This window comes from Tursiops truncatus, chromosome 10, assembly GCF_011762595.2.
Source record: "Tursiops truncatus isolate mTurTru1 chromosome 10, mTurTru1.mat.Y, whole genome shotgun sequence".
NCBI classification, from domain to species: domain Eukaryota; kingdom Metazoa; phylum Chordata; class Mammalia; order Artiodactyla; family Delphinidae; genus Tursiops; species Tursiops truncatus.
Window position 1 is genome coordinate 56,149,286 of NC_047043.1, and position 15,437 is coordinate 56,164,722.

Genomic DNA, 15,437 nt, shown 5'->3' on the forward strand with positions numbered 1-15,437 from the left:
GTAAGGCATTCTGCTAAGCGCTAGGTTTTAACTTTTTTATTCTTGTGAGGTTATAGACTTATTCCAGTGATGCTGCCATTACCGTATTTTGGGAACCCCTTTAAGAAATACTTTCAGTCTCCTTAGTCACCACTTACTCTTTTATTACTCTCCTTACTCAGACATTTTCTCTAAATGATTTAAATTATGGTTTAAAGTATCAAATCTAAAGTATCAAATTAAGGATTGAGGATGACCACCTTGGAGAATGACTGCTACAGATTCTGCAGATGGGTTCAGAAAAGAAGCTTAAACTTCCCAAGGTGGCTTGAAAAGTACAAGTCTTGTTTGGATAGGTTCTGGTATATTTGTTTAAAATACTGATTTCTTTAGTCATACCTAATGTAATGTACATAAATTACAAATTTTCAAGATACATATAGTATTTTAAGATACACTAAAGGAAAACTTTAGAGAATAATTTAAAATTTCTGGTATAACTCAGAAGGTACTCTGGAATTTTAGTGTTTGAGTCATTTTCCAGTATTATTTGACTATTCTATTTTACAAATGTACAATAGGCTTTAGAGACTGGACTGAGTGCTCACCAAATCTACTTCATAACCCTAAAGGTTGTTCTGAAAGCTCCAGACACCTGCTTGAATATTTTCCCCTTTATGTCTCCCTCTTATTAAATGCTGCACAATACTCAGTTTGTGATTTGTCATTGTTTGGATTTCAGAATAAATTGGGATTCACCATATTAGGTTTACCTAAATTAAAGAGATGTCAAAAAGTAATCTGAAAAATCATTTGCAGTATGGGTAAAACTGTTATAAATTGCATACCTCAAAATTTTTAGTGTTTGAAAGCTACTGATGTACTATAAATCAATAAAGAGCAAAAGCTGAATATAGTGAAAACTGTCTTTATTTTCATCAATGATTACTTGAACTTAAAAAAAAAAAAGCCTTTAATAACTAATGGTTACTGAAAAGCCAAACCTTTCCAGCCCACTTCATATTCTCTTTCAACCATTTCAGGGCAGAACAATGTTCCAAACTATAAACCTGTTCCTTATTAACATTGACGGTCATGTGCTTAATGAAGAGCTTTGGATCTGATATACGAGCAGCCATAATTAATCTTTCCACCGCAGCTTGATAATCATCCTTGCTCCAAGATTTGTTTTCTTCACATCTACAAAGTGAACACCTCACAAAGTCAGAAACTCTAAAAAGAAGCTATATAGTTTCTTCAAAAGATAGTAATTTACATTTATTGGTTCTAAGCTATGACAGTCCCCGCGTCCCCTGCATCTGCAGGCGGACTCTCAACCACTGCGCCACCAGGGAAGCCCCTTTTTACTCTAACAGTGGCTTTCAAACTTGTTTGACCATGACACACAGTAATAAAGACATTTTATATTGTGACCCAATATATACCTGCATACATAAAAACTGAAAAGTTTCACAAAACAAGACTTACCCTTATGACCCTATTTTCTATTGTTTCATTTTTTAAAATAAAATGGTTGCAACCCCCTAAACTGATTTCACTACACAAATGGGCCACAACCCGCAGTTTGGAAACACTGATCTAGAACACAACTAATAACCTCTCTCTTTGTATTTTCAAATTAACAACTGTATAATTATTCATTATAATTCATAAAAGAGTAGTAAATTTAATCGAGTTTGGAGTTACTAACATTCATGTGTTTTACCTTGATATGGCTATTTTAAATTATAAGCATATACTTAATTTGTAGCTCACATCTGGTAACAGAAATTGTAGCTGTATGCCTTTATACTAAATTTTTATAGTATAATATTATAGTATATTATATAGTATATATATACTATAATATAGTATATTATATAGTATATATATATATACTATAATATACTATATTATAGTATACTATAATATTTATAGTATATTCATATCTGAATAACTTTCTACTAAGTTATTTTCAGTCCTGATTTAAGGTACTTCACTAAAGTGCTGGAATTTTAAAATAACTTATCTAACAGTCACCAAATTTCATAAAACTCATACCTTATGGCTATTTCTCCTATGAGATAGGGAGTAAGAAGTATATAAAATAGAGATGTAGCTGTTATTAGGCATCACTTTCTCTCTGTGTTCACTGCATCCTGCTCTGGGCACCTAAAAGGCTCAGCAGCAAGGCCCGAGTATGAGCCTACCTGTGTTAGCACAACAGTGTGGTCTACGGAGTGGTGGGAGTAAGGACTTCCACTTTGAACAGGAATCAGTGATCATAGAGAGCAAAGATTGGTCAGGCTGCTTCTAGTACATTCTGGCTTAGGATTGGTGCCTGAAATCTGGTAGACTGGGCATACACCAACTATATGCAGTTTCTGAAAGTCTTAAGATGAATAAAAACTCTCTCAGAGGTTAATGTAACAAAGCAGGGCTTGGTATGATAACAGTAATGGAGAAAACAATATTGGTTAGGACAAAATAGAAGATCCAGGCATGTCACTAGTTATGTGCTGGCATCACAAATACCCCACAAATTCAATAATGAATAAACAGACTGCATATTTGGGGAATGGAAAGTTATGAGAAAACCAAACCCTCATTAGGATAGTGGAGAGCCCAAATGCCTCACGCAACTGTAGTGCATAGTTGTAAACAGAAGGCCCTCAGGAGAATTAACAAAATTAACAAATTTTGTTAATTTTTTAAACCCACTAAAATTAACAAAAAAGCTAATTTTAGTGGGTTTAAAAAAAAAGGTGGACCTAAAATAAATTCTCCTCCCCTTAAGTGTAGGCTGGATTGAATGACTTGTTTATCTCCAATAAATAGAGCAGAAATGATGCACAACTTTGGACACTAGATTGTTAGATATCAATTTTCATGGTCCCTTGCATTTCTGGAAGTTCTGAGAGCAGAGACACTGATTACCCCTTGTTCCAGATTTCAAGGATGTTTAATATAGTGGACAACCTTGAAAGACAAAGATAGTTTCTCCTTCAGGAGCAAAAGACAGGTTTGCTTACAGCCTTACAAGGTGGAGATAGCGTTTCCATCTGAAGAGCAAGGGACAGGTATGTTTATTACCCATTGTAAAAGATTAGGGTTCCTAAGTTCACGATTCCTCTCATGTAATGGAACCCACTGCATGTGCAGGTATCCATCTGGGCCCAAGTGTGGAACCTGGGAGCAAGAGGAAGAGATACAAATATGCAGATAACCATGCTGCTTGCTGTGCCACGAGTAATAAAGTCCTGTCTCCAACCCAGGAGGTCTTGTGTCTTATGCCAGGATCCGTGAAACTATGGCAGGCTGACTTACAGCCTGCAAATGGGGTGGAATCTCAGAGCCTTCACAGTTCTTGATGTAAGATCACAAAAGGCACTGCAGCTTCCTCCTTGTGTTCTCTCTCCTGGATCACTCACTCTGAGAGAAGTTAGCTGTTGTGTCATGAAGACACTTAAGGAACCTATGGAGGGGCCCATGTGGTGAGGAGCTGAGGCTTCCTGCCAACAGGCATGAGTGAGCCAGCTGGGAAACGGATCCTCCGGCCGCAGTGAAGCCATCAAGTAGGTGACTGCAGGTCCTGACCACATCCTGAGTCCAGTGACATGAGAGACCCCTAGCCACAACCATCTGGCTAAGCTACTCTAAAATTCCTGACCCACAGAAACTAAGAAACTACTTGCTATTTTAAACCACTAAGCTTTGGGATAACTTATACACTGTAATAGATAACTAACAGAATATTCAGTCTGAGGATCTGGTTTCTAACACCAGTAAACTGAAGCAAAATTCTTGTTAAGAAATGCCAAAACAGGAGTCCCATGAGATGCTTATATTACAAGTTTCCTAGATAAAGCTGACAAGAAATTGGAGTGGTGTAAAACTAAATTCTGGAATTTTGAACAAAATTATCTGAAGGGATGCCACTCTGGTCCAACAGCTACATTATAATATTTATGCATTTATAACAACATTTTAAAATATTGAAACTAGGCTGATGGCTTTATTTTGAACAGGATTCTTGACTGAACCTAATAAATTATCATATATTTCCCTTTTAGACCTGGTTCTTAGATCTTTTGTGTTGACCAAAAAGATAACTTTTAGGTACCTAACTAAAAACCACCAGTACACGAGAAAGGTCCACACCTAAAAAACACCCATCTCGGGCTTCCCTGGTGGCGCAGTGGTTGAGAGTCCGCCTGCAGATGCAGGGGACGCGGGTTCGTGCCCCAGTCCGGGAGGATCCCACATGCCGCGGAGCGGCTGGGCCCGTGAGCCATGGCCGCTGAGCCTGCGCGTCCAGAGTCTGTGCTCCGCAACAGGAGAGGCTGCAACAGTGAAAGGCCCGCGTACCACAAAAAAAAAAAAAAAAAAAGACCCATCTCTTTGAACACCTAAACAAGATCTTTGAAGTTGTTAAAATGTTTACTGAAAGGTACTAACTTGTTTGGATTTCAACCTCAAATACGTCAAATCCTTTCTCAGTATAAATGCTACCAAAGTTTGCCAATACACACATGCACAAGTATATGAATATATAAATATGCAGTATATAAATATGTAACTGTTTATATATATACAAACAAATAAAACATTTACATCCTAGGGCAAGTGTAGGGACATGATCTGCTTTCAGGATGCAGTCAGAAGTTATTTCAACCAACCTTTTTAAAACTATCTGCAGCATCTGTGTAGAAGTTCCAGGACTCTGAATACTACTAGCATTAGATACCATGAAGATTTCAATAGCTAAAAGCATTTCAATCTCAGACAAATAGGAAGGAATCAGTAGCAGTTTTCGGTATAAATTTCCCTCCAATGGTGGGTAGCAACCCAATGAAAGAGCACCTGAAAGTCAAGTAACAGATCAAACTTTACTAAAACCCCGGTAGGTGAAAACCTAGACTTACAAAATATCCACAGGTGATAATTACTTTTGTTTCAGAATAATTCTTCACATTCAAAGCAGATTTATTGCATAAATTATATGGTAGTGAGCTTATCCTAGTACAACTGAGATCATTCTTTGTAAAATGGTTTTGAAACATTAAACATGAAGTGAGAAATTACAAAAAAAACAAACCCTGAAAAAGAATTTTTGAGCCTCATTGTAGCAAATGTCCATTTATTTTAAGCCATAGTCAACACAACATAATTTCAGAATAACTAAAAAACCAGAATAGCTACTTGGGCTTTGTTTTAATGGGATCTGGGTCTAATAGCAACTACATACAGTTATTATGTATATAATATTATATATAATTATATATATAACTACATATCTTGAATTATGAATCCAAAATGAAGAAAACAGAAATTATAATTTGAAGATTTTACTTTCTATCACACAGTTTTATAGTATTTTTGAGTGTACTTATTTATAGTGCTGCTAAAGTTTGTGCAATAAATATTTGCTGTTCCTACAAATGTTGGGCATTGTGCTAAACACTAGATATAAAAATGAGTAAGATACATTTCCATCATGTAGGTGCTCAGTGTGTTGTTCTCCAATTCATGTTCTAAAAATTTTGCTTTTCCAAAGAACAGATTCAACTTTTAAACTGTTTAGGTGCTTATTACAGGTGACATACAGGGAAATCTCCTATACATCAGTCCAGGACATCCAAATTGTATATAGGCAATATTATATTGTTGTCTTTTACTGAAACCAATTTAAATCTGTGTGTAAAATTTGTTTAAAATGTTTTATTAAGTTAAATTTCTTCAATAAATCTTTCTAATATGGATGATGATGACTAATCTTTGAGGACCTACTATACGCCAGGTACCTGAGCTAAACACACAGGTTTTATCTAATTTTAACCTGACAGTTTACTACCTTTGCAATTAGGTACAACAACTCCCATATTATAGATGGGGGGGGGCTTTGGGTAAGCGCCCTGGCCTTCTGACTCCAGATTTTGGAATCTTAACCACTAGGAAGTCCCGCCTTCCTAGATCACTGCCAGGACCAACAAACTATTGACTCGTTAACATTCCTAAATATTGGTAGGTATAATTTACATGCACACCTGTTTTACTTCTGAGCAGAAGAGGAAAACAAAAGCCAACAAACTAAGTAGAAATTTACTAATATTATCTTTTACCCTAAAATCAAACATGAAAAGAAAAATACTCCTATTTGGTTTTAGCGGGGGAAAGTAAGGAAAAAATATACTAATAACATCTTCCCTTCCCGACTTTTCAGTTCTGACAGAAAAGCCGTATTTTTAGGACTAGGTAAGCACATCAGGAGCATCAGGAAGGCAATTCTGCTGTCCCTGGACAATTTCCTTCTGGTTAGTTAGGGAACACAAGCAAAGAAAGTAAAAGATAACTCCTGGAATAGAAAAAAAATTGAATTCATATATCTGACATGGGACTTGTATGTAGAGTGCATGTATACATATATGAATAGTATGTATTTATATGTACCCACACACATACTTCACACACTCAACAAGGAAAAACAAGAAAAACGCCTCAATTTAAAAAAGTACAAAGAAAAAAATAGGCAGAGGATTGAATAGACATTTCTCTACAAAGATATACAAATGGCTAATAAGCACGTGAAAAGATGCTCAACATCATTAGTCATTAGGAAGATGCAAATCAAAACCTCAGTGAAGTATCACTTTATATCCACTAGGAAGGCTAAAATAAAAGACTCAGCAAGGATGTGAAGAAACTAGAAATTCCATACATGGCTTGGTGGGAATATAAATGTAGAACAGATAGCTTCTTTGGAAAACAGTTTGGCAGTTCCTCAAAATGCCAGACATAGATATACCATACGAGCCACCAATTCTGCTCCAAAGAGAAATGAAAACCATACATCCACACAAAAACTTGCATGTGAATGTTCAGAGCAGTGTTACTTATAATAGTCAGAAAGTGCAAACAAAGCAAATGTCCATTAATTGATGGATGGACAAATTCCGTACAATGGAGTATTATTCAGTAATTAGAAAGGAAAGAAATAATGATATAGGCTAATGATATGGATCTTGAAAACACTGAAACCTTGAGAACATTATGTTAAGTAAAAGAAGCCAGTCACAAAAAACTACAAATTGAATGATTCCATTTATGTGAAATGCCCAGAACAGGCAAATCCATAGAGATAGATTAATTGTTGCCTAGGACTGGGTCGGGTGGGAAACATACATGGAATGGGGAGTGAATATAAATGTGTTCAGGGTTTCTTTTTCTAGAGGTGTTGAAGATGTTCTAAAATTAGATTGTGGTGCACAACTCTGTGAATAAAATAAAAATAAATGCACTGTAGGGACTTCCTTTGTGGTCCAGTGGTTAAGAATCCACCTGTCAATGCAGGGGACACGAGTTTGAGCCCTGGTCCGGGAAGATTCCACGTGACATGGAGCAACTAAGCCCGTGTGCCACAACTACTGAGCCTGCACTTTAGAGCCCATGAGCCGCAACTACTGAGTCTGTGTACCACAACTACTGAAGCCTGCGTGTCTAGAGCCTGTGCTCCGCAACAAGAGAAGCTACCACAATGAGAAGCCCACGCACCTCAACCAAGAGTAGCCCCCAGTCACTGCAACTAGAGAAAGCCCGCGTGCAGCAATGAAGACACAGCACAACCAAAAATAAACAAACAAATAAAAATGCACTGTACACTTCACCTGTGTAAAGTTTATGGTATGTGAAATTATCTCAATAAAGCTGTAAAAAATATTAAAGAAAAAAGCAAAACAAAGGCACTGGTACTACAGCCTTAACAGTGCCTTGATGAAAACTTAACTGTAAGCTCAGAATCAAATATGTACTACTAGATGTGATTATAAGGCATGGAAAGGCTTTCCTAGCATGTGTTAACCTGTGTGTGAAGACAGATCCAAAGAGAGTTCCACTGATATTTTAAATGTCAACACTGTCAGGAAATGAGATGTCCTGAAGACTGATCAGTGACTATAAATTACTCACTTCATTTTATAACTCAGGCACATTAAAAACAAAACAAAACAAAAATACTCTTTACCCTATAACCTCACTTGCATAAGTTAAAGCCATTGAATTGTACATGTTTAAATGGGTGAACTGTGTGGTATTTGAATTATAGCTCAATAAAGCTGTCAACTGAACATTTTTTAAATGATTAAGTTTAGCTGTTTTAATACAAAATTTTATTTTCAACTAAAAAACAGAAAGATTCATAGAAATCTCATTTATGTGTTTCCAAGTTAACACGTTATTCCTGCGGCACATAAATGCCTTCTGATGGCATTTTTCCCAAATTGCACAATTATTTGAAAAAAATACCTCATTAACATCAATTCTAAAAACTAAAATCAAGAAGTTACAGCAAATAGTACATATATACTTTGTGGTGTGATTTCTAGCAGTCTGCAGGGAAATAGTATAAGTAGTTGAAACATAACCACAAAATTGAAATGAGGTGTTATGAACAAATAATTCCACCTTGCCTCTAAATTTCTGATCATCCTTTTATAAAAATTCTGCTTTCAAAAGGTTTTATTGTAACCTACAATAAGAAATACATTTTACATAATGCCCTAGCACACATATAAGAATACATGTAACTGAAATAAAAATTTGATCAAATAATATGTTATTTTACTACCTGTAATGCACACTAATAGTTTCTTTCCCATTTCACTGGGAAAAAAAAGTTACCACTTGCTGAACTGATCACAGCTGGGAACATTGAAAACACTTCCAAGTTCAGAGAGGTTTTTGTTGGTGTAAGATGGCTGGGATGTTTGACACATTTGGCACAGTGGTGACACAGAGTAGGTACTCAAATGTTTGTCATATAGTTGATAGTGGTAGAAATGGAAATTTAAGACAAATTACTGCATGAAGGCAGAAAAGAATTCCTTTCTAGATCTAGATTCTACACAGAATTGTTTTCTAATTAAAATACTTGCAAGGAGATTGGGACTAGAGAAGATATTCATTTTCTAGGCTTACTTGTTAGAGAGGAACAGTTGTAAACATTACTAGGAGCCATGTGAAAAACTGTTATGTATCATGTTGCGTTGTAACGACGCCCTCTGTACTTCCTATGTGCCTGTTATAACATATTCTAACCAAAAAGATCAGGGATATACCAGGGATAAATATGTATTCCTTAAGCTTCATTCTACCAATTGGTTTACTCCTATATATTTATAAAATATGCCAAACTGGTTCAAATTCTGTCATTTATTTCCTTTTCATATCCTCCCGTGGACATGCCAATATAGAAAGAAATAAAAATACAGCAATTAGAAATGAGAAATAACATGTTTCAAAAGAGCACAAATCTATGTAGACCACTATTTTTAAATGTGTATCAACTGCTCTTTTTACATATTTAATGCCCCGCCATGAATATTATACCTAGATTTCAGGTTAGAAAATCAAATTCAAAACCAATATATCAAAATTTAAAATTTTAAAATGTAACTTACTTTTGTAGTGGGCTCTGGCTTTGAGCCATAAACAACTTCTTCCTAAAGAAGTAATTAATCTTCTAAGAAAGGAAAAATCAATAGGGATGCTCTTTGAAATCATGAATTCTGCTACGGAGGATGATATACCAAGACTGTTGCTTTCTATACAGGCATCTAGAAGTTTATTAAAAAGAAGGCTATACTGTGAGACCTCCACAGTTTCTGAAAAGAAAAAAATCATTGATATAGTGAAACTTATCTATCTTCTCTCAAACTTCTCTCTTACTCCTTTCCCCTCTGCTCTCCTTGGCCCCTTCCTACCTGCTATAAGAGTCAGAGTCACCAAAATGCAATCATCTTACATATTAAGTTAACAAAGAAACAAAAAATTCAACAAAAGCAAAACGGTTCATTCACTTTGTAATGCAGAATGTGGAAGGAATATGATTTCAGAGGCTACATTAACACCTCTGTCCATGGTCCTCAAGTATGACTGCATCTGCACGGTTCTGTTTGCATTCTATCTACAGTGCAGACCTCAGACTTGTTTTTCCCACGACTAAAAATAAATCATCCACTCATAAATATTCACTCTCAAATTAAAAAACAAAACAAACCTCCTTTCTTGGGTATGTCTACTCCTTTCTGCTTTTCACTCAGAAGAAAGTGAAGTCACCTTGGATACTTCGAACTCTTTTATCCCCTATATTCAGTCAGGTGGGTCTATGACCTAGACTCTAGGTCTTTATCACTTTAGGGCTTTTTAGTGGTCTAGGCCTTATCAGGAAATTTATCTCCTTACCTTTAGTCTCTTTCTAAACATTACCACCAGAGGCACTTTCCGAAAATACCAACTCCATTATGTAACACCCTGGCGCCAAAACTCTAGTGACCCCTTACTACACATAGAGAAGAAAATTCCTTTAGCCTGCCATTCAAGGTCTTCCAAAATCTGGCACAACTATCTGTTTGATCTCACTATTATACTTTGTTTCATTATCACGATAATTGTATATCAAAAGCCAGTTCTACAGCAGCCATTGTACCAGGGATACCACGATAAAGAAAACAATTGCCTTTAAGGAGCTTACTATCTAGAGGGAGAATCAGATAAGAATGTTAATGACAAAACAGTATCTCAGTGGAATACATGGGAAAATGGAGAGTGATAAAGCACTGAGGGGAGGCCTTCAAGTTAACGTTTTCATTAAACATTAACCCACCACTCTGAACCCATTGCCCAGCTCATTCCTGACCCAAAGCTTTTGCTGTTTCCCTTCACAGGGACTCTCTCTTGCTGCCGACATATGACTTGCAAGCATTCAAGAGCACTGCCTGTCATTGCCCACACAGGCATTCTCTTTCTTTGAACCCATCATCTGCTTAATTTCCTCCATTTATTCCATGTTTTCCTATGTTCCAAGGTAATGGAAACTATGTCCTCTGTTTGTTAAGTGATAAAAGAAAAGGTATTCTTTATTATGCCAATGCAAAAAATTATTTTAAGGCACAGTATAAAGCTTGCTGGGGTCACTTAACATTGATTGCTGATGACTTGACAGAGGTTAGAAAAGGAATGATGAAATGCTCCTTGTAGGAACTGCTGATAAAAGATAAGCATCTCTGGTTTGTTTTTTTTTTTTTTTTTTAACCATCAGGAAAGCATATTCTATTGGCAGAGAACACATTTTACAAAAAACATCATTAAAAATATATGCTGGAATATAAAATTCAACCAAAACAGGTGGAGAACTGTTTCTTATTAAATACCAGATGGGCCAGAGATAATTAAGCTAGACTTTTTAAAAAACATACCTTGAGAATTTTGAAAACCTGGTAGATTTTGCAAAACTTCAAATGTCTGTCTGTAAAGACTCTTTGCTAAAATTTCTTGTGCAATTGTACAGAGCAGATTATGCCGATTGAGCACATCCAGTCTATCACAAGGCCACAGTGGTGTATTGATGACCCACTCTGACTCTTACAAAAAGAAGAAGTACAAGTACTTTACACCATGAAAATTACATTTAACAGTATAATCATAACAAATGTTTTTAAGTATCTTTTGGAGAAAGTGGAAAAACTTAAATATGTGTACTCAGAAAGATAACCATAGCTCAAATTTATTAGAAACAACTTATATAGTGATGATCATCATCCTAAGATGCAACTAATGACCATTTTGTTATTTTTTACCTTTTTACTAATTCTTCGTTTTTCTAAATGTACCAATCAGTTGTTGATTCTGAAGTTAATGATTATTTTTATATGACAAAATGTTCAGATTATAATGAGTATACATTATAAGGTAAAATATTGTCTGTGTAGACAAATTAAACAATTTTACAGTAAAGAATACATAATTTAATTAGTTTTGGTATTCTTGGGGAGCAGCTTTCCCCCACAATATCTGCCTATTCAAAAATTTTTAAATAAAATACTTGCTATGTACAGAGGAATATCTAACATATGGAAGTTACAAAAGTATAATAATAAAGTAATAAAAAGAATCCTTAGGTACCCATCACACAGCTTAAAGAAAAGAGAATATTACCTATAATGCTGAAGTTCCTTAATTTCTGCCCTGATTTTCACATTGAGAAAAACAATGGAAGACTGTAGTATAGAACACGGAGGTGTTAACATGTTAGAAATGCCAGCATTTTACCATTTACCTAATTCCCTCAATCATTTACACATAATGAGACACATAATGAAACGTTGTCATGTAACATTCAAATCACATTCCTGTGTTCTTTTTCAACTGGAGTAAGAGCAGGAGTCAATCCTTTTCTTTTGGGGCCTTCCCAGCACAGTAAATACAGAAAGTATTAAAGAAAGATTTGACAATTCAAGTATACAATGCCACATAAAGTCTTAAGTATCGAGTAGAAAACTTTAAAGCAGGAGCTTGTTTTTAAATTACTAGAGCTCCCTTGACTGGTTGACTTGATTTATACTACCTACGAGGCAGTGTTTTACAAATATTAGTGCTTTACAATTATTAACTCATTTAGACAGATACCTTCATTAATTTACTTCTCAATTGATTAAATCAATAATGATGAGAAATACTAATATTAAAAAACAGACCAAGAATGTGAACTGGTAATTCACGAAAGAATAAGTACAAATAGAAATAAAAAGAAAAATAGTTCAATTTTCTAATAAGCAATTAAATGCAAAACAAACCAGTGAATATCACTTTTATCCTGTCAAACTAACAGAGATAGGAAAAATAACAATGAATTTGGCAAGGGTGTTTGCTTCATAATATGCATCTTGAAATGCTGGCAAGATGACTATGATTAGTTCAACACTTCTAAAGGTGTAGAGTACGTCTGTATTCTATTCACAGAGGTAACACCTGGAATGGAATGCTCAGAATAGCCAGATTAGGGCTTGCATAAACTGAAGTGCGCCAGTCTGTCTGGTAACTAAAAAACATAAAATTGGGCACTAACATCTGGACTGTTTATGTGCACCTGTGATCCCTAACAGGACAATGACTGTATAGACAATACCTATGCAATTGTTCTCTAAGGATTTTCTCACAAAGGGAGGCTTTCTAATTAACTCAAAATAACTTGCTGCAAATCTGAATGGCAACAAGGGCAAATTTGCCAACATTTATCAAAAAGCTTTAAACTGCCCTTACCTTTACCCAGCAATTCCATCAGAATTTATCCAAAGGCATAATTAAGATTTAGCAGGGATGTTTAGTAGGGATTTTGTTTATCATAGAAATTTAAAAACCAGCTAGTTCAAGAAAAGTGGACTCATGGACATATCTATGTATCTATGTTTATCTATATTTGTTTATAAGATGGAAAACTATGCAGCCCATTAAGTGATGTTGTAGAGGAATATTCCCTTTCACAGAAAGATGTCCACAGAAAGACTGTTGCCTGATGAAAATGAAAGGTACTAGAGAGTCTGTATAGTAACACTATAGTGTTATTTATAACACTGAGTGGCTGGCTGAATAAGGATTTTTTGTCATCAGTTTTGCTTATCTACCCCTTCTTATTTCTCTATAGAAATTTCTCTATATTTCATTATAGAGAAATAAGAAGGGGTGGATAAGCAAAACATATTATTAAATCGTAATAACCATGTATTACTTATATAAAGGCAATAAAAGTTATTTTAAAAATTCAAGAGCAGTTTCTCAATAAATAGCATATATAAATTTTTTTTTTTACAAAATTTGTATTCTAGAAAGTTAAGACATTTATTTTTCAGCCTCCAAACCTTAATTATAAAATTATAGTTTTAAGGGTTTTTTTTGATGCTGGTAAGGGTATATAAGGCAAGGTAGGAATTTGTTGTTCATTTGCCAGGATACAAGGTACCAATGCTGAAAAAGAGTTTAAAATGTGAAAGTGAAAATGTGTAAGGCCCGAACAATAGAGCAGGGGTCCCCAATCCATGGGCTGCGGACCGGTACTGGGCTGCACAGCAGGAGGTGAGCGCGGGCAAGCGAGCAAAGCTTCATCTGCCGCTCCCCATTGTTGGCATTACCATTCCCCCCCCCCGACCCCGCCCCCCACCGTGGAAAAATTGTCTACCACGAAACCGGTCCCTGGTGCCAAAAAGGTTGGGGACTGCTGCATAATGGCTGCCACCCATTAAATAAAAATGTGGGCTTCCCTGGTGGCGCAGTGGTTGAGAGTCCGCCTGCTGATGCAGGGAACACGGGTTCGTGCCCCAGTCCGGGAAGATCCCACATGCTGCGGAGCGGCTGGGCCCGTGAGCCATGGCCGCTGAGCCTGCACGTCCGGAGCCTGTGCTCCGCAACGGGAGAGGCCACAACAGTGAGAGGCCCGCGTACCGCAAAAAAAAAAAAAAAAAATGTATAAAATATTCTACATTACTCAAATATGAGTAAGTGTATATAAACCCCTTCTTTAAAAAGTTTAGTAGGTAATAAATGCACATTTTTTTTTTTTTTTTTGGTACGCGGGCCCCTCACTGCTGTGGCCTCTCCGGTTGCGGAGCACAGGCTCCGGACGCGCAGGCCCAGCGGCCGTGGCTCATGGGCCCAGCCGCTCCGCGGCATGTGGGATCTTCCCAGACCGGGGCGCGAACCCGCGTCCCCTGCATAGGCAGGCGGACTCTCAACCACTGCGCCACCAGGGAAGCCCTGCACATATTTTTAAAAGGAAAAAATATAGAAAAAATATGTAACAAGTTAATATGCCTCTCATCCCTGTCCTCCAAGCAGTCAATTCTTCTTCCCAGAAGCACCCACTATTACTAGTTTCTTGTGCATCCTTCTGCAAGTATTTTAAGGGTATAAAGCAAGTATGTATGTATCCATTTTATTTTTTTACAGAAGTGGTAGCATACTGTGTACACCGTTCAGCACATTCCTTTTTTCACTTGGTGGTAAATCCTGGAGATCATTCCAATGAGTATTTGCAGCTCTACGTCGTTCTATTCCATCATATGGCTGTCACACAGTTTCACTAACTGGTACACCCTTAACAGACACTTAAGTTACCTGGAATTCTTTGTTATCATTGTTGATGGTTTAAAAAAGAGATTCCATATAACTTACAGTGCATACCCCTGTACACATATATATATGTGTTTGTAGGACAAATTCCTAGAAATGGAGTTAATAGATTAAAGGAAATATGCATTACTAAATTTTGATAGATATTTTGTCAAAAAGCCCCTAAAGACAATATATGTGAAGGCTCATTTCTCTATACCCTCACGAAAAGCATATCACAGAACTTTAATCTTTGCTGGTCTGACAGGTGTTTAGGATTTTAATGTTTATTTCTCTTAATACAAGTGAGTATTACTCTCACTTATTACAAGTGAGATCAAGCCATTTGTATTTCCTTTCTTGAGAGTGGCCTGTTCACTGCAGAACCTTTGAAGAACCAAAAAATTCTGGGGACAACTTAACATACTTCTGTGGGCCCTTTTTTTTCCAAAGAAATAAAATTTTACTTATGAAAAATGACTTTCAATTGGAATGGTCACTGCAAAAGAAAATCCTGTGTT

General features: G+C 36.2%; 1 protein-coding gene across 1 annotated transcript in view; it reads right to left on the minus strand.

The window, feature by feature from the left end:
* Positions 1–718: 718 nt before the first annotated feature.
* The window catches only part of TOPAZ1 (testis and ovary specific TOPAZ 1), a 68,236-nt gene continuing 53,517 nt past the window's right edge, over positions 719–15,437 (minus strand). The window contains exons 17-20 of the mRNA XM_019946664.2: positions 11,232–11,396; positions 9,435–9,638; positions 4,659–4,842; positions 719–1,179 (exon numbers count right to left, since the gene is read on the minus strand). Of these exons, the coding sequence (XP_019802223.2) occupies positions 960–1,179; positions 4,659–4,842; positions 9,435–9,638; positions 11,232–11,396 (773 nt within the window). The 3' untranslated portion in view covers positions 719–959. The remainder of the gene's footprint in view (positions 1,180–4,658; positions 4,843–9,434; positions 9,639–11,231; positions 11,397–15,437) is intronic.